This window comes from Phyllostomus hastatus, unplaced genomic scaffold (assembly GCF_019186645.2).
Source record: "Phyllostomus hastatus isolate PE091 unplaced genomic scaffold, TTU_PhHast_1.1 phas_contig_86, whole genome shotgun sequence".
In the NCBI taxonomy this organism is placed as follows: domain Eukaryota; kingdom Metazoa; phylum Chordata; class Mammalia; order Chiroptera; family Phyllostomidae; genus Phyllostomus; species Phyllostomus hastatus.
In genome coordinates, this window is record NW_025333977.1 from 68,587,737 (window position 1) to 68,610,191 (window position 22,455).

The 22,455-nt window shown below is 36.2% G+C and overlaps 1 protein-coding gene across 8 annotated transcripts in view; it reads left to right on the forward strand.

Annotated features, from left to right (window-relative positions):
* Positions 1-22,208, forward strand: part of LOC123826727 (ABI family member 3 binding protein) — a 243,861-nt gene extending 221,653 nt beyond the window's left edge. For all 8 annotated transcript variants that reach the window (XM_045850740.1, XM_045850741.1, XM_045850747.1 and 5 more), the window contains 5 exons: positions 16,494-16,573; positions 17,361-17,390; positions 17,996-18,157; positions 19,635-19,757; positions 21,011-22,208. In XM_045850740.1, the coding sequence (XP_045706696.1) occupies positions 16,494-16,573; positions 17,361-17,390; positions 17,996-18,157; positions 19,635-19,757; positions 21,011-21,126 (511 nt within the window). In that variant the 3' untranslated portion in view covers positions 21,127-22,208. The remainder of the gene's footprint in view (positions 1-16,493; positions 16,574-17,360; positions 17,391-17,995; positions 18,158-19,634; positions 19,758-21,010) is intronic.
* The last annotated feature ends 247 nt before the right edge of the window (positions 22,209-22,455 follow it).

Genomic DNA, 22,455 nt, shown 5'->3' on the forward strand with positions numbered 1-22,455 from the left:
GAAATTGATAATATTTAATGTTTATGCTGATTTTCACAGTTGCTCTCAAACTTTACCCTCTTCTTTATTATCCCACTCCTCTGGGATAATAATTGGAGTTTAATACTTGAGAATATTTATAATCTTTGTGCCAGACATGTTGCTTTTACAGGTATTATCTCATTTAATCATCACCAAAAAAATCAGGTACTGTTATACACTTATGAGGTTATAATTATAATTATAGTAAATTATCCTCATTTTCATATATGAGGAAATTGAGGTTCATAGAGGTTAAATAATTTACCTTAAAGTAACACAGGCAGCTGTGAACACAAGCCTTTCTGGCTCCAGAAATGGCGACCTTAACCCTAGCACTGTGCCACCTCCTGACAGGAAGACTCGGGAAGATTTTCTTTGTTTGGATCCACACCATGGGGGGGGGGGGGGCCTTGGGCGGGGACCAAACATGGTGTTCAGCTGGGTTGTTGCTCACTCGGTTTGTCCTCTAGGAGGCCCAAAGCTTTGACTACAATTGTCATCTGGGCTGCACCTCCATTAGATATTCATTTTTACAAAATTTAATTTTCATTTTTATCAGAAATATCTGTGCATGGTTTTAAGATTCAGTACTCCAGAGCATCTCATTTCTATTCCTAAATTTTGTTTCCCAGAAGCAAATATTTTCAGTTATTTTATGGTTTTCAGTTTTATTAAGGTAGACTTGATAAATACATTTGTCAGATAAAGTGTACAACATGACGATTTGATATATGCATGCATTGTGAAAGGATTCTGCCCCCACCAAGTTAATTTACACGCCCATCACCAAGTATGTGCAACTGTGCCTGTGAGAGGTAGGGAGGGTGTTACACTAAAATTCTACTCTCAGCACATTTCAGTCATACAATACAGTGTTACCAACTACAGTTACCATGCTGTATACATCACGTCCTTAAACCTTACTCACTTTCTAATGGAAAGTTTGTACCGTTTTATAAGCTCTATTTCCCCTACTCCCCAGCCTCTTCCCACCACTTTTCTACTCTATTTCTATGAGTTTGACTTTTTTTTTTAGATTCCACATACTAGTGATACTATGCAGTATTTGTCTTCCTCTGTTTGACTTATTTCACTTAGCATAATACTCTCCAGGTTCAAGCCACGTTATTGCAAATGTAGGATTTCCTTAATTTTTAAGGCTAAATAAATACTTCAGTATATACATACATCGCATTTTCTTCATTCATTCATCCATCAATGGATACTTGTTTCCATATTGAGGCCAGTATGAATAATGCTGCTAAGAACATGGAGTACAAATATCTCTTTGAGGCAATTATTTTATTTCCTTTGGATATATACCCAGAAGTGGGATTGCTGGATCCATACTGTCTTCCAGGTTGGCTGTACCAGTTTCATCCCAGGAATAATATACAAGGGTTCACCTTACTCCACGGCCTCACCAGCATTTCTCATCTCTTGTCTTTTTGTTAGTAGACAACCTAACAGGTGTGAGGTAATATCTCATTGTCATGTTGATTTGTAGTTCCTTGAGTAATGTCAAGTACCATTTCATGTACCTGTTGGGCCACCTGTGTGTCTTCTTTAGAAAAATGTCTATTCAGGTGATTTGTCCATTTTTTAATTTGGTTATTTGCTTTTTTTCTACTAATTTTTATGAGTTTCTTACATATTTTAGATATTAACCCATTATTATACATGTGGTTTGCAAATAGTTTTTCTTATTCTATGGATTGTCTTTTCATTTTGTTGACGGTTTCCTTTGCTTTGCAGACATTTTGGTTTGATGTAGCCCCATTTGTTTATTTTTGCTTTTGATGTCTTTTTTTGGTGTCAAATCCATAAAGTCATCTTCAAGACCAATGCTAAGGAGCCTGTGTTCTCTTCTAGGAGTTTTATGGTTTCAGGGCTTATGGTCACATCTTTAATCCATTTTGAGTTAATTTTTTATTGTAATGTAAGATAGTGGTCCAATTTCATTCTTTTGCATGTATCTGTCCAGTTTTCTCCACACCATTTATTGAAGAGACTGTCCTTTCTCCTTTGTGTATTCTTGAATATACATGTGATTTATTTCTGGAGTTTTTATTCTGTTCCCTTGATCTATGTGTCTGTTTGTATGCCAATATTGTACTGTTTTGTTACTACAGTTTTGTAATATAGTTTGAAATCAGGGAGCATGATGCTTCCAGTTTCATTCTTTTTTTTGTTTTTGGTTTTTTAATTATTTAACAGTATTTTTTAAATTGTTATTCAACTACAGTTGTCCCCATTTTCCCCTCACCACTCTCCCTTTCCCCACCCATCCCCACCTCCCACCCGCATACCCTTTGGCTTTGTCCACGTGCTCTTCATACTTGTTCTTTTATGGCTCTTCCCCTTTTTTCCCCCATTATCTCTCTCCCCCACTCCCTCTAGTTACTAGCAGTCTGTTCTTTATTTCAATATGTCTGGTTATATTTTGCTTGCTTGTTTGTTCTGTTGATTAGGATCCACTTACAGGTGATGTCATATGTTTGTCTTTCACCACCTGGCTTATTTCACTTAGCATAATGTTCCCCAGTTCCATCCATGCTGTCATAGGAGCTTCTTTCCTTCTGCTGTGTAGTATTCCATTGTGTAAGTGTACATAGTTCTTTTATCCACTCATTTACTGACAAGCACTTAGGCTACTTCCAGCACTTGGCTATTGTGAATTGTCCTGATATGAACACTGGGGTGCATAGGTTCTTTTGAATATATATTTCAGGATTCTTGGGTATAATCCCACCAGTGGAATTGCTGGGTCAAAAGGCAGTTCCATGTTTAGTTTTCTGAGGAAATTCTATACTGTTTTCCAAACTGGCTATACCAGTCTGCATCCCCATTAACAGTGTAGTAGAGTTCCCTCTTCTATACAACCTCGTCAGCACTTGTTGTTTGCTGATTTAGTTATGATGGCCATTCTGAAGTGGTATCTCATTATGATTTTAATTTGCATCTCTCCGATGGCTAGAAATGCTGAGCAACCTTTCATAGGTCTCTAGGCCCTGTGTATGACCTCCTTGGAGAAGTGTCTGTTCAGGTCCTTTGCCCATTATTTAATTGGGTTGTTTGTCTTCCTGGAGTGGAGTCATGTGAGTTCTTCTTACATTTTGGAGATCAAACCCTTGTCTGAAGAATCATTGGCAAGTATATTTTCCCATACAGTTGGTTCCCTGTTCATTTTGCTGATGTTTTTCCTTAGCCGTGCAGACACTTTTTATTTTGATATAGTACCATTTGTTTATTCTTTCTTTTATGTCCCTTGCTCTAGGGGATGTATCAGTGAAAATACTACTGTGTGGAATATTTGAGATTTTCCTGCCTGATTTCTCCTGTAGAACTTTTATAGTATTGGGATTTATATTTAAATCTTTTATCTGTCTTGAGCTTATTTTTGTGTATGGTATAAGTTGGTGGTTGAGTTTCTTTGCATGTAGCTGTCCAGATCTCCCAACATCATTTGTTGAAGAGGCTATTTTTACTCCATTTTATGCTTCTACCCCCTATGTCGAATATTAATTGACCATAGATGGGGTTTATTTCTGGGCTCTCTATTCTGTTCCATTGGTCTATATGTCTGTTCATATCCCATACCAGACTGTTTTGATTACAGTGGACTTATAATATAGTTTGATATCAGGTATTGTGATTCCTCCTATTTTCTTCTTTCTCAAAATTGCTGCGGCCATTCAGGGTCATTTATAATTTTTGAAATGTTTGTTCTATATGTGTGTAATATGACATTGGTATTTTAATAAGGATTGCATTGAATCTATAAATTGCTTTGGGTAGTATGGACATTTTAATGATGTTAATTCTTCCAGTCCATGAACACAGTATATGCTTCCATTTATTTGTGTCTTCCTTAATTTCTTTCTTCAGTGTTGTATAGTTTTCTGAGTACAGGTCTTTTACCTCCTTGGTAAGGTTTATTCCTAGGCACTTTCTTTTTCTTTTAAAGATTTTATTTATTTATTTTTAGAGAGGGAAGGGAGGGAGAAAGAGAGAGAGAGAGAGAAACATCAATGTGCGGTTGCTGAGGGTCATGGCCTGCAACCCAGGCATGTATCCTGACTGGGGATCGAAACTGTGACACTTTGGTTCGCAGCCCGCACTCCATCCACTGAGCTACGCCAGCCAGGTGGTACTTTATTTTTCTTGTTGCTATATCAAATGGGATTTTTTTCCCTGATTTCTGCTTCTGATATTTCATTGTTGATATTCAAAAATGCCTTTGATTTCTGAATATTAACTTCATATCCCGCTGCTTTGCCAAATTCACTTATTAGGTCAAGAAGTTTTTGGTGGAGTCTATAGTGTTTTTTATGTACACTATCATATCATCTGCTAACAGTGAGTTTTACTTCCTCCTTTTCAATTTGGATGCCTTTTACTTCTTTTTCTTGTAGGACTGCTGTGGCTAGGATTTCCAGTACTATGTTGAATAGAAGTAGTGAAGGCTGGCATCCTTATCTTGTTCATGATCTTAGTGGGAAAGCTCTAAGTTTTTGCTCATTGAGTATGATGTTGGCTCTAGGTCTCTCATATATGGCCTTTATTATGTTGAGGAATGCTCCCACTACTCCCACTTTGCTGAGTGTTTTTATCACAAATGGGTGCTGTACCTTATCAAATGCTTTTTCCACATCTATTGATATGATCATGTGATTTTTTCTTTGATTTTGTTTGTGATGTATTACATTTATTGATTTGCAAATATTGTACCATCCTTGCATCCTGGGATGAGTCCCACTTGATCATGGTGTATAATCTTTTTAATGTATTGCTGGATGCAGTTTGCTAATATTTTGTTGAGGATTTTAGCATCTATATTCATCACCAAATGGCCTGGAGTTTTCGCTCTTCATTGTGTCTTTATTTGGTTTTGGGATTAGGATGATGTTGGCCTCATAAAAAGTCTTGGGAGTCTTCTTTTTTCTTGGATTTTTTAGAATAGTCTGAGAAGGATAGGAGTTTAGATCTTCCTTAAATGTTTTGTAAAATTCTCCTCTGAAACCGTCCAGTCCAGGGCTTTCATGTACCAGCAGTTTTTTGATTACTGCTTGGCTTTTGCCAGCTGTTATTGGTCTGTTCAGGCTTCTGCTTCTTCATTCAGTTTTGGAGGATTATAATCTAGAAATTTGTCCACTTCACCTAGGTTCTCAAAGTTCTTGGCATATAGTTGTTTGTAGTAATTTCTTACAATCCTTTGTATTTCTTTGGTATCACTCATAATCCTTTCCATTTCTGATTTTATTTATTTGGTTCTTCTCTCTTCTTTTCTTGATGAGTCTGCTTAAAGGCTTGTTGATTTTGTTTATCTTTTCAAAGAACCAGCTCCTGGATTTATTGATCTGTTGACTTTTTCTTTTAGTCTCTATATCTTTTAATTCTGCTCTGATCTTGGTTATTTCCTTCCTTCTACTTTCTCTGGACTGTTTTTATTGTTCTTTTTCAAGTTCTTGTAGGTGTAGTGTTAGGTTGTTTATTTGAAATGTTTCTATTTTTTTTTACGTAGGCCTGTGTCACTGTGAACTTCCCTCTCAGCACCGCCTTCACTGTGTCCCATAAGTTTTGGGTCATTGTAAGTTCATTTTCATTTGTTTCCAGAAACTGATTTCTTCCTTGATGTCATTCTTGACCCATTCATTGTTTAATAGCATGCTATTCAATCTCCATGAGTTTGAGTGTTTTTTATTTTTTTCCTTGAGGTTGGTTTCTAGTTTCAGTCCCTTGTGGTCAGAGAAAATGCTTGATATGTTTTCAATTTTCTTGAATTTGTTGAGACTTGTTTTGTGTCCTGACATGTGGTCTATCTTTGAAAATGTTCCATGTGCATTTGAAATGAATATGTATTTTGCTTCTTTGGGATGAAAGGCTCTATACATATTAGTTAAGTTCATTTGATTTAGGACATTGTTCAATGCCATAATATCTTTGTTGATATTTTGTTTGGAAGACCTATTCATTTTTGACAGTGGGGTGTTGAAATCCCCTACTACAATTGTGTTGCTGTCAATATCTTTCTTGAAGTCCTCCAAAATTTTCTTTATGTATTTGGGTGCTCCTGTGATGGATGCATATATATTTACAATGTTTATGTCTTTCTGATGGACTCTTCCCTTGAGTTCTATGAAGTGACCCTCTGGGTCTCTTTTTGTGGCCCTTTTTCTGAAGTCTATTTTGTCTGATATGAGTATTGCTACTTCAGCTTTTTTTTCCTGTCCATTAGCTTGGAAAATTTGTTTCCAGCCCTTTAGTCTGTGTAGGTCTTTTGTCCTGAGGTGGGTCTCTTGTAGGCAGCATATGTGTGGGTCATGCTTTCTTACCCATTCAGCTATTCTATGTCTTTTGATTGCAGCACTTAATCCATTTACATTTAAGGTTATTATTGATAGGTACTTATTCATTGCCATTTTTTCATACCTGTGTTCCTCTCTCTCACTCTTTTCCTTCCTTTCCTTAAAGAAGTCCCTTTAGCATCTCTTGCAGAGCTGTTTTGGTGAAGGTGTATTCTTTTAGACTTCTTTTTTCTGGGAAGCTCCTTATTTGGCCTTCCATCTTAATTGAGAGCCTTGCTGGGTAAAGTAGACTTGGTTGCAGACCTCTGGTTCTCATTACTTGGAATATTTCTTGCCATTCTCTTCTGGCTTGGAGCATTTCCATTGAGGAGCCTTGAGTTTATTGAGTCTTGTTTTGTACCCTACCATATGATCTATCTTTGAAAATATTCCATGTGCATTTGCAAAGAATATGCATTTTGCTTCTTTGAGATGAAACATTCTATATATAAAAACCCATTTGATCCAGGGCATTGTTCAATGATGCAATATCTTTGTTGATATTTTGCTGGGAAGATCTATCCATTGTTGTCACTGGATAGATCTTCCCCTAGGAAAATCCCCTAGTATAAGTGTGTTGCTGTCTATATCTTTCTGGAAGTCCTCCAAGATTTTCTGTATATATTTGGGTGTTCCTATGTTGGGTGCATATATGTTTATAATGTTTATGTCTTCTTGATAGATTCTTCCCTTAAGTGTTATGAACTGTCCTTCAGTGTCTCTTTTTATGGCCTTTGTTTTAAGTCTATTTTATCTGATGTAACTATTGATACCCTTGTGCTTTTTTTTCCTATCCATTTGCTTGTAATATTTTTTCCCAACCCTTCTCTTTCAGTCTGCTCATTCTTCTTTCTCAAGATTGCTTTGCATAATGAGACCTTTAGTGTTATCATACAAATCTTAGAATTACATTCTATATTTTTAAAAATGCTATTCAAAGCCCTGGCTGGCGTAGCTCAGTGGATTGAGCGCGGGCTGGGAACCAAAGTGTCCCAGGTTCGATTCCCAGCCAGGGTACATTCCTGGGTTGCAGGCCATAACCCCCAGCAACTGCACATTGATGTTTCTCTCTCTCTCTCTCTCTCTTTCTCTCCCTCCCTCCCTTCCCTCTCTAAAAATAAATAAATAAAATCTTTTAAAAAATGCTATTCAAATTTTTGATAGACATTGCATTGAATCTATAGATTGCTTTGGGTAGTAGAAATATCTTAATATTAATCCTTCTAATCCATGAACATGGAATATATTTCCATTTATTTATCTCTTCATTTTATTTCATCAATGTCTTATAATATTCACTGTACAGATCTTTCACCTCCTTGGATAAATTTATTCCTATTTTATTTTTTGTGCTATTGTAAGTGGGATTATTTCCTTAATGTCTCTTTGTGATAGCTAATGGTTAGTATATAAAAACACAATTGACTTTTGTATATTGATTTTGTAGCATGCAGGTTTAATTAATTTATTAGTTCTATCAGTTTTGGCGACATCTTTAGGGCTTCCTATACATAGTATCATGTTTTACTTCTTCCTAATTTAGATGTATTTTATTTCTTTTTCTTGTCTAACTGCTCTGGCTAGGACTTCTGTTCTATGTAGAATAAAAGTGGTGAGGGTGAACATGCTTGTGTTATTACTGACCTAGAGGAAAATAATTCAGAACTTCATTGTTGAGTATGATGTTAGCTGTGGTCCGGTCATATATGGCCTTTATTAGGTTGAGGTATGTTGCCCTATACCAATTTTGTTTATAGTTTTCCTCATGAAAGTATGTTGAATTTTGTCAAATGCTTTTCTGCATCAATTGAGATTATAATCATATTTTTAGCCCTATGATTATAACAACTATTATAATCATAGTTGTTTAGCCCAAACAACTCATTTTGTTGAGTTGTTATATCACACTAATTAATTTGTGGATGTTGAACCATCTTTGCAAATGAAACCCCTTAATCACGCCGTATGATTCTTTTAATGTATTGTTAACCTGATTTGCTAATATTTTATTTGCATTTGTGTTCATCAAGGATGTTGGCCTGTAATTTTCTTTCTTGAGTGCCATTCTCTGGCTTTAGTATCAGGGTACTTGTAGCCTTATAAAATGAGTTTGAGAGTATCATGTTTTCTTTAACTTACTGGAAGAATTTGAGGAGGATTAACATTAATTCTTCTTTACACATTTGATAGAATTCATAAGTAAAATCATCTGGTCCTGGGCTTTTCTTTGTTGGGAGATTTCTTTTTCTCCATTGATTTCTTTATTCCTATTTCTTTATTTTTTAAGGTATTTTATTGTTTATGCTACTACTGGTGTCCCAATTTTCCCCCTTTGTCTCCCTTCACCCAGCCTGTCCCCCACTTCCATAGTCAAGCCTCACACTATTGTCCATGTCCATGGGTCCTTCATATACATTCTTCGACTAATCCCTTCACCTTCTTTCAGTTAGTCCGCACTTTCTTCCTTCCCTCTTGTAGCTGTCTATTCCATGATTCTATGCCTCTGGTTCTATTTTGCTCATTAATTATTTTGTTCATTAGGTTCCACTTATAAGTGAAATCATATGGTATTTGTCTTTCTCTGACTCACTTATTTCACTAAACAGAGTAGTCTCCAGTTACATCCATTTTGCTGTTGCAAAATGTAAGAATTTCTTTTTCACTGCTGCATAGTATTCCATTGCGTAAAACAGTTTTGTTTTTTTTATGCACTCATCTACTGATGAGCACTTAGGCTGTTTCCAAATTTTGGGTATTGTAAATTAGCGCTGCTATGAACACTAGACCACCATCTGATACCATATACCAAAATAAACTCAAAATGAATAAAAGACTTAAATATGTCACAATACCATAAAAATCCTTGAGGAAAGCATAGGCAGTAAAATTTCAGATACTCATGTAGCATTATTTTTGCTGATATATCTCATAGGGGCAAGGGAAATAAAGGAAAAAATAAACAAACATCAAATTAAAAAACTTCTGCAAAGCTAAAGAAACCAACATCAAAGTGAAAAGGGAACTCAATGTATGGGAACATAATTGTCAATGATACATTAGACAAGGTTTTAAACTCTAAAATATATAAAGAACTTACATGATTCAACAACAAGAAGACAAACAATCCAATTAAAAAATGGGCAAGAAACCTGAATAGACATTTCCCCAAAGAGAACATACAGAGGGCCCATAAACATATGCAAAAATGCTCAAGATCTCTAGCCATCTGAGAAATGCAAATTAAAACCACAATGAGGCATCACCTCATACCTGCCGAAATGGCTAGCATCAATAAATCAACCAACAAGTGCTGGCAAGGATGTGAAGAAAAGGGAACCCTAGTACACTGTTGGTGGGAATGCAAACAGTGCCACCTCCATGGAAAACAGTATGGAATTTCCTCAAAAAATAAAAATGGAACTGCCTTTTCACCCAGCAATTCCACTGCTGGGAATATACCCTAAGAATCCTCGACCAACTCAAAAGAATTTATGCACCTCTGCATTGGGAATGTTTTATTATTGATTCAATCTCCTTAATAGTAATTCATGTATTCAGATAATCTATTTATGATTCAGACTTGTGAGTTTTTTGTAGAAATTTTTTTCTACCTTATTCAATTTGTTGGTGTATAATTGTTTATAGTAATTGTTTATGATCTTCTGTATTTCTGTGGTAACAGTTGTAATGTCTCCTCTTCATTTCTGACTTTACTTGAGTCTTTTCTTTTTTCTTACTCCAGCTAAAGGCTTTTCCATTTTATCTTTTTTAAAAAAACAGTTTAGTTTCATTGACTTTCTTCTATTGTTTTTCTGGTCTCCATTTCATTTATTTCTGCTCTGATGTTTGTTATTTCCTTTCTTCTACTAACTTTGGGCTTAGTTTGTTCTTTCTCTAGTTCCTTGAGCTGTAGAATTAGGATATTTGACATCTTTTTTCATAGCATAGGCATTTATCTCTATCAGCTTTTTTCTTCGAATTGTTTTTTGCTGCATCCCATAAATTTTGTAACATTGTATTTCCATTTTCATTTGTCTGAAGACATTTTTTGGTTACTGTTAATTTCTTTGCCCCATTGACTGTTCTGTAGCACATTGTTTGATCTTCACATATCTGTGAATTTCCCAGTTTTCTTATTGTAATTGAATCATTTCCTACTATAAGAGAAAAGATATTTAACATGATTTAAATTTTCATAAATTTGTTAAGACTTGTTTGTATCCAAAAGAATCTTCCATGTGTGCTTAAGAACAATGTATATTCTTTTGCTCTCAGATGCAACATCTTTACATTTGTTAGGTCCACCTGGTATAGCACATAGTTTAATGTTTCCTTATCAATTTACTGTCTGATCTATCCATTGTTAAAAGTGAGGTATTGAACTCCCTTGCCCTTATTGCATTTTTGTTCTCCCTTCAGATCTATTAATATTTGCATTATATATCAAGGTGCTCCAATGCTGGGTACATATTTACAAATGTCATATCCTTGTAGTGAAGTGACACATTTGTCATTATACAATGATCTTTTTCTTCTGTTAGTCTTTGGCTTAAAATCCATTTTGTCTAATATAAATATAGGTACACCTACTTTTTGGGGGACTTCCATTTCTGTAGCATAACTTTTTCCATTCCTTCACTTTAAGTTTCTGTGTCCTTAAAGCTGAAGTGACTCTCATAGGCAGCATATACTTTGGTCTTGTTTTTCTTGCCCATTAAATTACTCTATGTATTCTGATTGGAAAATTTAATCCATACATATTTAATTACTGATGGATATGGGTTTATTCTTGTTATTTTGTTCATTTGGGGGGGGTTGGTAATTCTTTTGTTCTTTTCTCTTTCTCTTTTCTGCAGTCACATGCTTTGATTCCTTTATCTTTTGTGTATCTACCATAGTTTATTACTTTGTGTTATCAGGAGGCTTACAAAAAATATCTATTTATAACAATGTTTCAAGCTGATAACTTCACTTGCATACAAAAGCTCTACATTTTTGCACTCTCCTCTCCACTTTGTTCTTGATGGCACAATTTAAATCTTTTTACATTATGTATCCATTAACAAGTTATTGTAATATAGTTATTTTAGTACTTCTTCAGCCTTTGTATTAGTTATAAGTGATTTACCCATTATAACAGTATATTAAATTTTACTATATATTTACTTTAATCCAATGCGTTTTATGTTTTCATGTTTTCTGTCATTAACTGAGAACTCTCTTTATCATTTCTTGTAAGGCTGGTGTAGTGGTGATGAACTTTTTTACCTTTAAGAAATTCTTTCCTTTAATTCTGAAAGACAAATTTGCTCTGTAGTTTTGTTTTGATTTTGGCACTTTGAACATGTCATGCTACTCCCTTCTGTCCCGAAATAATCTGCTGAAAGTTCTGCTAATAGTCTTAAGAGAGTTCCCTTGTACATACAAGTTGTTTTTCTCTTGCTGCTTTTAAGATTTACTCCTTGTCTTTTGCTTTTAACATTTTAATTATAATGTCTCAGTGTGAATCTCTTTGGGTTATCTGTATTTGGATTGTCTGTATCTGTATCTGTATATGTACTTCCTGAATCTCGATGCTTGTGTCCTTCCCTAGGTTAGGGAACTTTTCAGCCATTATTTTTTTTAATGAGCTTTTTGTTCCTTTCTCTCCTTCTGCAACCCCTATAATGCATATCACAGTTTACTTTATGGTATCCCATATGCCCTGTAAACTATCTTCACTCTTTTTCATTTTTTTCTTCTTGCTCCTTTGATTGGATAAATTCCAGTGCTCTGTAAGGTTTGCTGATCCTTTCTCCCACTTGATTTAGTCTGCTGTTAAACTCCATTAATGAAACATTTTTTAAGTTAGTGTGTTTTTCAGCTGTGTTTTGTTTTGTACTTTTTAACATTTTCTCTGTTGAAATTCTCACATTGTTCATGCATTGTTCTCCAGGCTTTGGTGAACATCTTTATGATTGATATTTTGAACATAATAACTATCTATTACATAAATCACTTATATTAATTCCATTAAGATCTGTTTCTGGAGATTTTTCTTGGTCTTTTGTTTAGACTATATTCCTGTTTCTTCATTTTCTTTGATTCTTTTTTTGGTTTCTAAACATGAAACAACCATCTTTCCTCTTCTTGATAGAATATTCTCATCATGAAAATGAACCACTTTGATCAACCCAGCCCAAACTTCTAGTTGTCCCTCAAGCCTCTGAGATTATCCAAACCACCCTCCTTGTTCTTAATGGCTTCCAGTATTTGAGGGTGTGCCCAAACCTGCCAGTATCCCAAGGCGAGAATGGCAGACAGCACCTAAATGCAGGCTGGTTATAAACTGGACCCTCAGTAAGCAGCTGGGCAATTATGTAGTTAAACCTCTTCCAGGGAGACACTGGGAGATAGGCGTTTTTTGCCTGCTCCCTCTGTGCTGGGCCCAGGATACAGCTGTGGGGAAAGGGTACTTCTGCACCTGTTAAAAACTACTTCATTTGATATGATACCGTGGGACTCAGAAATGCAGGCACCATTGCCACTCAAAGCCAGGTTATCTGGGGCCCCATCCCTTATGAAGCAGCCACACAAGCTGGGGTGCCAGCCATTTGTAAAACTCCTTCCAAGAAGACACCAGTGACTTGCTTTTGTTGTTGGAGTGGACCAAAGAGAGGGCAGGAAAGGTGTCTGCTGTTTCCCAGTCTCTGGGGAGGATCGCAGCCAGTCACTATATAGGAACCCTCATCCTCAGGGAGTAGCTTTTAAAGTATGCAGAGTTTTTGCCTGCTCCCTGTGCTCTAAGCCCCAGAAGGCCAGGCGGTGAAGGGAGGGGGTTGAGTGTTCATACACTTGCAAATAACTTTGTTTTGCTACATTCTTAAAGGTCTCGTGGACACAATCACCATAGACATTCATAGCTAGGTGTTTAGGGAGTTTTAGAAGCTGGGAAAGTATCACAAATGTGGGCCAAGTCCTGATGCTAGATTTGGGGTCCAAACCCTTTGCTCCTCAAGGAAAAGCTGGTAGTTGGGGGTTTGCTCATGATTGTATGGCACTGTGCTGGGGGTTATGTCGAGTGTGTCTCAGTCTTTTCTAGCATCTCATTGTGGGTGTTCTCTCATTTGCCCACGTGGAGGAGTTGCTCCGTGAGCTTCTGAACCACTTTCACTAGGAATGGCTGTGTGTGCAGCAATACATTCGATTTGTCTGTAGGAGGGGAGCTCAAGAGCCTTTTATGTCATCATCTTAGTCAACTCTGCAATTTCAAATTATTTCAGCTATTTCTTTTGTCAATTAAATCCCTATTTCTAGATTGACCATTTCTCAGAATGGTCAAATACTCATCTATCTGTTTTATGGCAATACCTTCTGGAACTCCTCACCTTCATCTTTTGCCAATGTTGAATAACCTAACTCGTACATCCTGTTTCCCTTCTTTGTTTACTCCCTCACTTTTTGGTGTTTCTTGAGAAAAACTTATGGAAGATATTTTTTTTGAGTCTTTACATGGAGTTCAGGATAAAATGAAGATGACTTTTGGAGACATTGTCCCATTGTTCTCTAACTCCAATGCTGCTAGGAAATCAAATGTTATTTTGATTCTAGGCCCTTTGAATGGGACCTATTTTCTTCTCAGAAACTTTTAAGATCTTTATCCTTCTATTCTGAAATTTTGCAATGTATGTGTGTTTTGGATAATTTTTTTCCTTTTTTATTTCTCTGGGCATATATGAGGTCTTTTTAATCTGGAAACCCATTTCTTTCAATTCTGAGGATTTACATGATTTCTAGGATAATTTTCTACCCTCCTTTTTTCCTTCCTATCTCTTCTAGAACCTACTACTTGTGTATCATATCCCCTGAAAGAATCCATTTTGTTTTCTCATTTTTCATCTTTGACTTTTGTTCTTGTATTTGTACAAGTTCCTTAACTTTCTTCAAAGATTTATTTATTTTATACTTACTTTCCTGTCCTTTATAGTTTTTACATAGCATCCTATGTTTATTTCCTGTGCATAATCAATACTGACCTATAGTGTCATAAATCTTGTGACAGAAAGTGCTCTTTGGGAAAAACTTTGCCACTTCAAATATTTTATCTTTACATAATCAGCCAAATTTATGTGCCTTTTAGTTCCCATGCTGTTAATTAAATTTAGTTTAAAATGATTTCTTCAAAACTTGTCAAGTATCACAATATGTTGGCAAAAAACAAAGTTCCTTAGGAATATTTGTGGCAAATAGAGCTGAAGTGTAAATAACTGCAAAATAAAGGCATCATTCCAGCAACCAGACTTGGCCAAAGCGCAAGCCTTTTGGCAATGGCCTGGAATGTGGAATGCATCGCCCACTTGAATCAAAGTCCAGACGCCTGTGATTTCTTTTTTCCATTATCAGTTCATCATACTGGTTTGTTTTTGTTTTAAGGTCATCAGGCTTCTCAGCAAGAATTTCATCTCTCGAAAATGCTCCATGCCAAAACACCCTATGTATGTGCAATTTATTTAAATGAGTGACATGGTAGCTTTGTATCTGCATTCTCTTATTGCAGATGATAACGGCACCTTGTATCTGTTGGTTAGTTTACAGAATGCTTTGATGTGCAGTCTCTCACTAAAAATCCTTAAGCTTTAATCCTCATTTCACAGTTTATAAAAGCAGACAGTACAGCGGTTAAGAGCTTCATCATTCTTAACTGAAAAAATTCAGTGAAGCTGGTCTCTGGGGTTTGTGTATTACTTTGTATATGTAGAATGATTACCATGTCTAATACACAGTAGGCACCCCTAACATGTTTGCCAGTGTCGTAATGTGGGAGTCTGTGTTCTAGATTCCAGCAGTGTGCTAATACAATGTCTCACTGTCAAAAATCTGAGTCCCTGAGGCTCCGAGTTCTGTTACTGCACACTTGGTATCCTCCGTACCAAACTGAGAGCAGTCATCCTTCTGCTTTTCACGTTTTTACAAAGTACCTTTCTCTTATGTGTTCTACATTCTTCTTCAATTACCAACGTTGCAAAAACTGGAATTCTCTCCCAAAAAGCCTTGTACAAACCTGAGGCTCACATACAATCAGTTGACTCAAGTTGACTTTACATCCAAAATACTCACCTGCTAATAGTACTACTGACAGGAACTCAGTTTTAGGCAAAAGAAAAATAACTTTACGCTTCTCTTAAAAGGACTTGCTCTGCTTAAGTACTCTATGAATGAAATTCATCAAATACTGCACAGCAATTTAATGAATAATTCTTAAAGATAGAAGCAAACATAACTCCAAGAGATCTGGATTTGTTTTGTTTTGTTTTTTAATGCTAAGAGCCTGGCCTATATCAATCCTGGTTTGTAAGAGGGAAGAAAAGTCTGTCTTTATGTCCATGTTCTTCAGGAGGTGACCCTGACACCCCCCTACTCTGGAGATGCTGTGGCTTCCGGTGATGCACAGAAGCCCCAAGTTCCAGCAGATACAACCAGGAAATCCTTGCAAAGAAATATTTTCAAGTACATCTGTTCCCATAGCTTTAGTCTAATAGTTTTCAAATGTCAGTGGAGGCAGGATTCACCTCAGGAACTTGTTATAAATTCCTACCTGGACCCCCTCAAACAATTCATTCAGTAGGTAGGATGGAGCAAGAAATCTGCATTTAAAACAAACTTTCTGGACCACTGCTCTGGTGTGCGACTCTGACATAGGTAGTGCAAACCCCACAAAGAGGAACGGTGCCTAAGTCTAAGGCTCTGAGGGCTGGGATAAAAAGAAATAAAACAGAATCTTTCTACTTCTTCCCACCAGAAGTAGCCAAAACATCTGAAGAAAACTCAGGCTCCTTGTTACCAGAATTAGCCCAGATCCCTCTACCTCTTTCCTGTATTACCAACTTGCTGTTATTTCTATTAATTTGGATTTTTTAAAAAGCAACTATCTTTATTAACTTAACCCTGTTCTTGTACAAACATAATTCAAGCTGTTTAGAAAATAAAAATCAATAGTTTTTTCATTCCTTGTGCTTCTAGAATATACATGCATTCACTGTCATATGATTTCAGAATAGACTCAGGAAGGATATTAGTATAAGGGAATGTTGTTTCCGACTCCTGAAGAATATATTACAATTTTATTTTAATTTCCTACCTACACAGCTATGAATTCCAGGTGAAACCTAAAAACCCACTTGGAGAAGGGCCAGCCAGCAACACAGTGGCATTCAGTACTGAATCAGGTAATCAATCACACCAACAGTAGTTCCCAATGAGGACATAAAGGGCCACACTATTTTGCACTAAGGAACTTGTCTGAAACCCTGCCAAACACTGTCTATATGTGCTTCTTGAATTCAAGATATTATCTATGGGGAAAAGGCAACTGGTGAAGGTACCCACAATGAAGGACCACTTCGGGTTTTCCTCATTTATTTTGATATCAGAAAAAAAGAGGTATATCAGTTTAAAAGAAGTATTAAATCAATTTATACTCAAAAATCTAGTGAATGAATGCTCCTCTGTATACCAGCCTCAAAATTTAAGACATGCTGAACCATACTACATGTGGAAAGGGAATTCATTTGATAGGTTTTTTTTTTTTCATGATAAGCGGCTGTGAACTCTTATTTGACCTTCTAAGCTCCAGTCCCCTAACAAGACACATCTGTGCTCACAGCATCATTTGTATAATTTTTACAACTGCAATTCATAGCATGTTGATTTTATTGTCAGTAGCTTTTTGTATGAAACTAAAAGAGGAAGTTTTTAAAACGGAAGCAAAAGCCAGAACAGCTGTCAAGATGTCCAACTACTCAAATCACAAGGAAAAGATACAGCTGAGTATCTGGCAGATTTTCCAATTGAGAACAATTTCCAAAACAAAACACACTTTCAAATTCCCTTTCTGAAAAGGTGTACCACTTTGCAAGTAAAATTTCTTAACAACCCATCCTCTTCACTGTGCCACTAGAACATTGAGACCTACTTATCTAATAACATCTGACTCTGTTTGCTATTTCTTCTCAGCGGATCCAAGAGTGAGTGAGCCGGTTTCTGGTAAGTACCTGTGTCAACGTGAACACAACTACATGCATTTCTAAACTGATTCAACTACACAGACATGGCAAAATTTTAGTCATAATTTCACACTTTAGTCCATTTAATATTACTAGACTATCAATCAGGTGTGAATGCTTATCCAAAACATTGTTTCATTGACAGCCTATGATGTTTTGGGAACGATCTGGATATTTTGAAACTTGCTTTCATTCATGCATCAAATTTTAATAACTGTCAAAATATGATACCCTCATTTCTACTTTTAATAATAAGCCACATTAAAGTAGCTGTTTAAATTGTATATACCGCAAAACAAAACCTAAATTTCCTCAGGATGCTGTCTACACATAGCACTGCAAAGACTATCCAATACCAAAAATACTCCTCTAAGATTTATATCACTATTAAGAGGAACATAATTGGGGGGGTTATGCATTTTTAAACTCCTGTATTTTGGGCTCCAATATTTAGCATTGGTATCAGAAGATGGCAGTGAACCCTGCAAACTGTTTGTTGTTGTTGTTGTTGTTTAAGCTTTTAGGACAACTCTTCAATACTCAAAGACAGATACTAAACTCAAGCCATATATTTTTCTTATGCAGGAGGAAGAGATGCCATCTGGACAGAAAGGCCCTTTAATTCAGACTCTTACTCAGAATGTAAGGGCAAACAGTATGTCAAAAGGACGTGGTATAAAAAGTTTGTAGGGGTGCAGTTGTGCAACTCTCTCAGATACAAGATTTATCTGAGCGACTCCCTCACAGGTAAGCAAGATTACCAGCTGTTTTGAGTACTGTCCTTCAGGAAGTGAAAGCTTTGCAGCATTCTGTAACTTGGCCTTTTCTTTGGACAGAAACTAAGGTATGATGTAAATACAGATTTTCTTTTGGGGCAAGATGTTATTGAAATACCTAGCCTAGGAAACAAGGATTTGAGACATGCTATTAGAAGGGAAATAATGAAAATGCAATTTGAACAGGGCCATCATGGCAAACGTGACTGTGGAGACACTAGCCACATTTAAGCCCAATTTCGTTACAGCCAACCAAGGATAAAACCCCTACTGATAATAAAATGGCTGTATCGAACAGTAATCATGGAAGGAATATGACATGGAAGGAATTAAAATTTTAAGTCTGCTGGAGACAAGGTCAAGATTACAACCCCTGGCTTGAAGGGTTATAACCCCTTGCTCCAGACTCAGTGGGTTATTATTTTCTCTTCTATAGTCATATGATAAAAATATTAAATAAGTCTGGTCCCAACATAAAAAGGTAGACATCTGCTCAACCATTCAACAAACAGTATCTGCTTTATTCAGACACTGCTCTAGATGCTGGGGGCAAAGCAGCCAACTAGACACAAACAAGCCTTCTTACAGCTTTCAATCTAGGTGGAAGAGACAGACAACAAATATATAAATAAGAATTTCATGTAGTGCTTTGAAAAAAAAGGGGGTGGGAGAAAACAGCTGAATGAAAGCTCCTTTAGTTAGAATGGTTAGGAAAAGGTGCAACTTGTGCTAAGAAAACTATGAGAAGGCACCAACCAAGCAAGATCTAGAGATAAAGCTAGAGGCAGAGGGAAGAGAAATGCAAAGGCCTGTGCATTAGGCATGCAAAAGAACATGCCTAACCAGTTCCACTGGTGTGGCTGAGGCTTAGTAAGAGGAAAACACAGCAGGCAGGTGTGAAATCATGTGGAGCTTTGAAGCCAGGTAAGACTTTGGGCCTTATTGAGTTCAACAGGAGATTGCTGGAAAGATCTGTGGAGGCGGGTAACATTATCTGAGTAACATTTTTTAAAAAGATTTTATTTATTTTTAGAAGGAGGGGAACGGAGTGAGGAGAGGGAGGGAAACATCGATCCGTTGCCTCTCGCACATCCCAACCAGGGACCCAGCCTGCAACCCAGGCATGTGCCCTGACTGAGAATCGCACTGATGACCTTTCGGTTTTCAGGACGATGCCCAACACACTAAGCCACACCAGTCAGGGCCGGAGCAGCATCTTTAAAAGATGCAAGAAATGGGAGGAGGGTATAAGAATAGAGGCAAAACTGAAAACAGGGATATCAGCTGGGAGACTATTTCACAGTGAAGCCAAGAGGCTTGAAGTAGGGTGAAAGTGGGGGATGAGTCCCAAAACAGGAAAGATTATCTGAAATTATCTGATTATTTCAAAATTGCCCTATGTCAAAGAAAGTAACATTTTTTGACCCTTTTAAATTTTGGTTCTTTAGGAAAATTTTATAACATAGGTGATCAGAGAGGCCATGGAGAAGACCACTGCCAGTTTGTGGACTCATTTTTAGACGGGCGTACAGGACAGCAACTATCTTCTGACCAGTTACCCAGGAAAGAAGGTATGTTTTCTAAGCCTCCTCCTAAGAAAGAGAGTTTTACAAATTAACCCAAAAAGAATTCAAGCTGAGAAAAGCAATCACTTTAAAAATAATTCTATGGTACCGCTGTTACAATTATCTGACTAGAAAGAAAGACTTTCATCAGCCCTTGGTATGAAGACTTTAATGAAAGTTTTTTAAATCTTTCCTCCCAGACCTTAAGGCTCTGGTCCTTAGGGTAAATGAAAGTTACACACAGACATATATGAATGTGTTCTAGTTCAATTTTAAAAAGTGTTTTCTTAAATCATTCATATGGCACTTTTTTATTCCCTTAAAAAAATTTATAGATTACCACAAATGGAAAAATGGTATTAGTTGCCTTAATTATATAAATTCAATTAAAATAGAACAATTCTGTTAAGAAATGAATAACCACTGTAATGCTGAAGACACATTAGCACTAAGCAGCTTAATGAAGATTAAAAAGATGAAAATTAATTTAATTCTTATCCAGGCAGGGCAGGAGAGGGTAACTTAAATGTTCATATTACTTGGGAATCACCAAGAGGTTCATTAAATATTTTAAATTATTTGATTAACCTTTTCAGAAACACATTCTGTTCACTGGCACTTAAAAATACCCACCACAGTAAAAGATGCCTTAGTTAGACTGATGAACCCATAAACAGGAAGTTGAAACTGCTGTCTCATAGGAACTGGATATAAAACATACTCTCAATCATGTGTATGTCTATAATATTTTACAATCACAGAGAAATTTTTAATCATTTAGTATAGGCTCCTTGAAGACTTCACCTAAGTTTAATTCTTAGAAATTTAGCAAGTTTAGAATTATCCTTTTGTTTCTTAACACTGTAGTAAATACAGCAGCTTTACTCAGGTCAGTTCTTCACAGACCACCAGGAGTCAGCAATATCAGTGCAGAAAGTACATTTTCACATGAGATGGGAGAATACTGAAATGTGGCCAATGACACTCAAAACACAAAAAAACACAAAGCCCTGACCTCTGCCCCTTTCCAGCTTTGTTTCCCAAACACCACCAACCGTCCCATCTTAACTTGCTGAGGAGTTCCAGGTGCCCCTGATGTCTAGCCTCCCATTACTACCATCAGGGAAGACACCAGGGCCTCTGCTGCTACACGTTTCCTAAAATACTTCGCTTCACCTACTGTAACCTTCAGCCATTTGGTCTATGAGCAATAAGGACAAAATATAACAGCAGTTGTAATAATTAATTTTCCTTCTTAGGCTATTTCAGAGCAGTTCGCCAGGAACCTGTCCAATTTGGAGAAATCGGCGGTCACACCCAAATCAATTACGTCCAGTGGTATGAATGTGGGACCACAATTCCTGGGAAATGGTAGATGCTGCGATCATGGTCACAAGTGCCTTCTATGTCATCATGGCAAACTACAATCGCAAACACTACAGTATTTGTCACATTCATTTAAAGCTGTTCTGTTTACTATGTATAAAAGTTTAAAATCTAATCCATAGCAATATTAGATGTTTATTAGGAAGATTGCTGAGAATATTTATCAAGTTTTACAAAGTCATTTTTAGAAAGCAAGATATTAACATTTTTTGGGGAAGCTGGCTCCCTATTCATGATATTTTAAGAGATCATTTGTATATTATTTATCACACTGTTGTAATGTTTTGAAATACTTTTATAACAAAATTAACATCAAAAACTAATATACATTTTTTAAAGATATTTACTTTTACTAATGTGTATTCTTCCTATTGGTGAACTAATTCCATAAATCTCTACTTGGTTTAACTTATTAGATCAAATTATCTTCAGTATATATCTAAGGGGAAAAAGGGCCCAATATTCACACGTTTTTTTAAACTTCAATTTTTTAGCAACATTTGAATAACCTTTCTGAAGCATTTAAATAAACATCGATGTGAATATACAATTCCTTAAATATTTGCAAATTATTAAAAAGGTTGTAGTTGAATTAGTAAATTTCAGCTAAAAATAGGAAGGAATCCATTTTTCCTACTCTACTCATAATTATTACAGTGTCTGAGTATACTCTGTCAAACGAAGCCTTCAAGCAACTGTCTTCATATTGTTTTTAATATAATTCTAAACAAGCTGTAAGCTGAAACTGAATGTGTCAAAAAGATACACATAATGAGATTGCTACCATTTTATGGGATATTTACTACATTTTGACACATAAGACTTCTAGGAATGACTGTATCAAAGGATGTTTTCATATTCCAATTCCACCTGTACAGAAAATCATTCACCTTTATTCAGAAAGGTATTTCTTCATCTGGGGAAGGAGGTGGGGATGCTACATTGCTGCCCTCTTTCTGAGAGGACCCTGCACTTACTCCTTTCAAAATGCTTCAATTTTACCAATGCTACATTTTGTTAAGTTTCAAACAAGTAGAAACTCTGCAATAAAGAAATGTAGTTGTTTTTTAAGGCTGAGTTCTTTATTTCTGAATGGTTCACCCCTATAAGGAAAAAATCAGTTATTCAGGATCTACCAAAACCAACTTGTATCTTCCAAAACTGTACTGGTTGTGTGTGTACACACACAAACACATACACTGTATATATATAATATTTATCTTCCTGTGACATCTATTTTAAAGTTCATTGTTTTAAGCCGATGACTGTTAAATGCATTTCTTTCAAGTCAGGACAAAAATCAAACAGTACTGTGTTT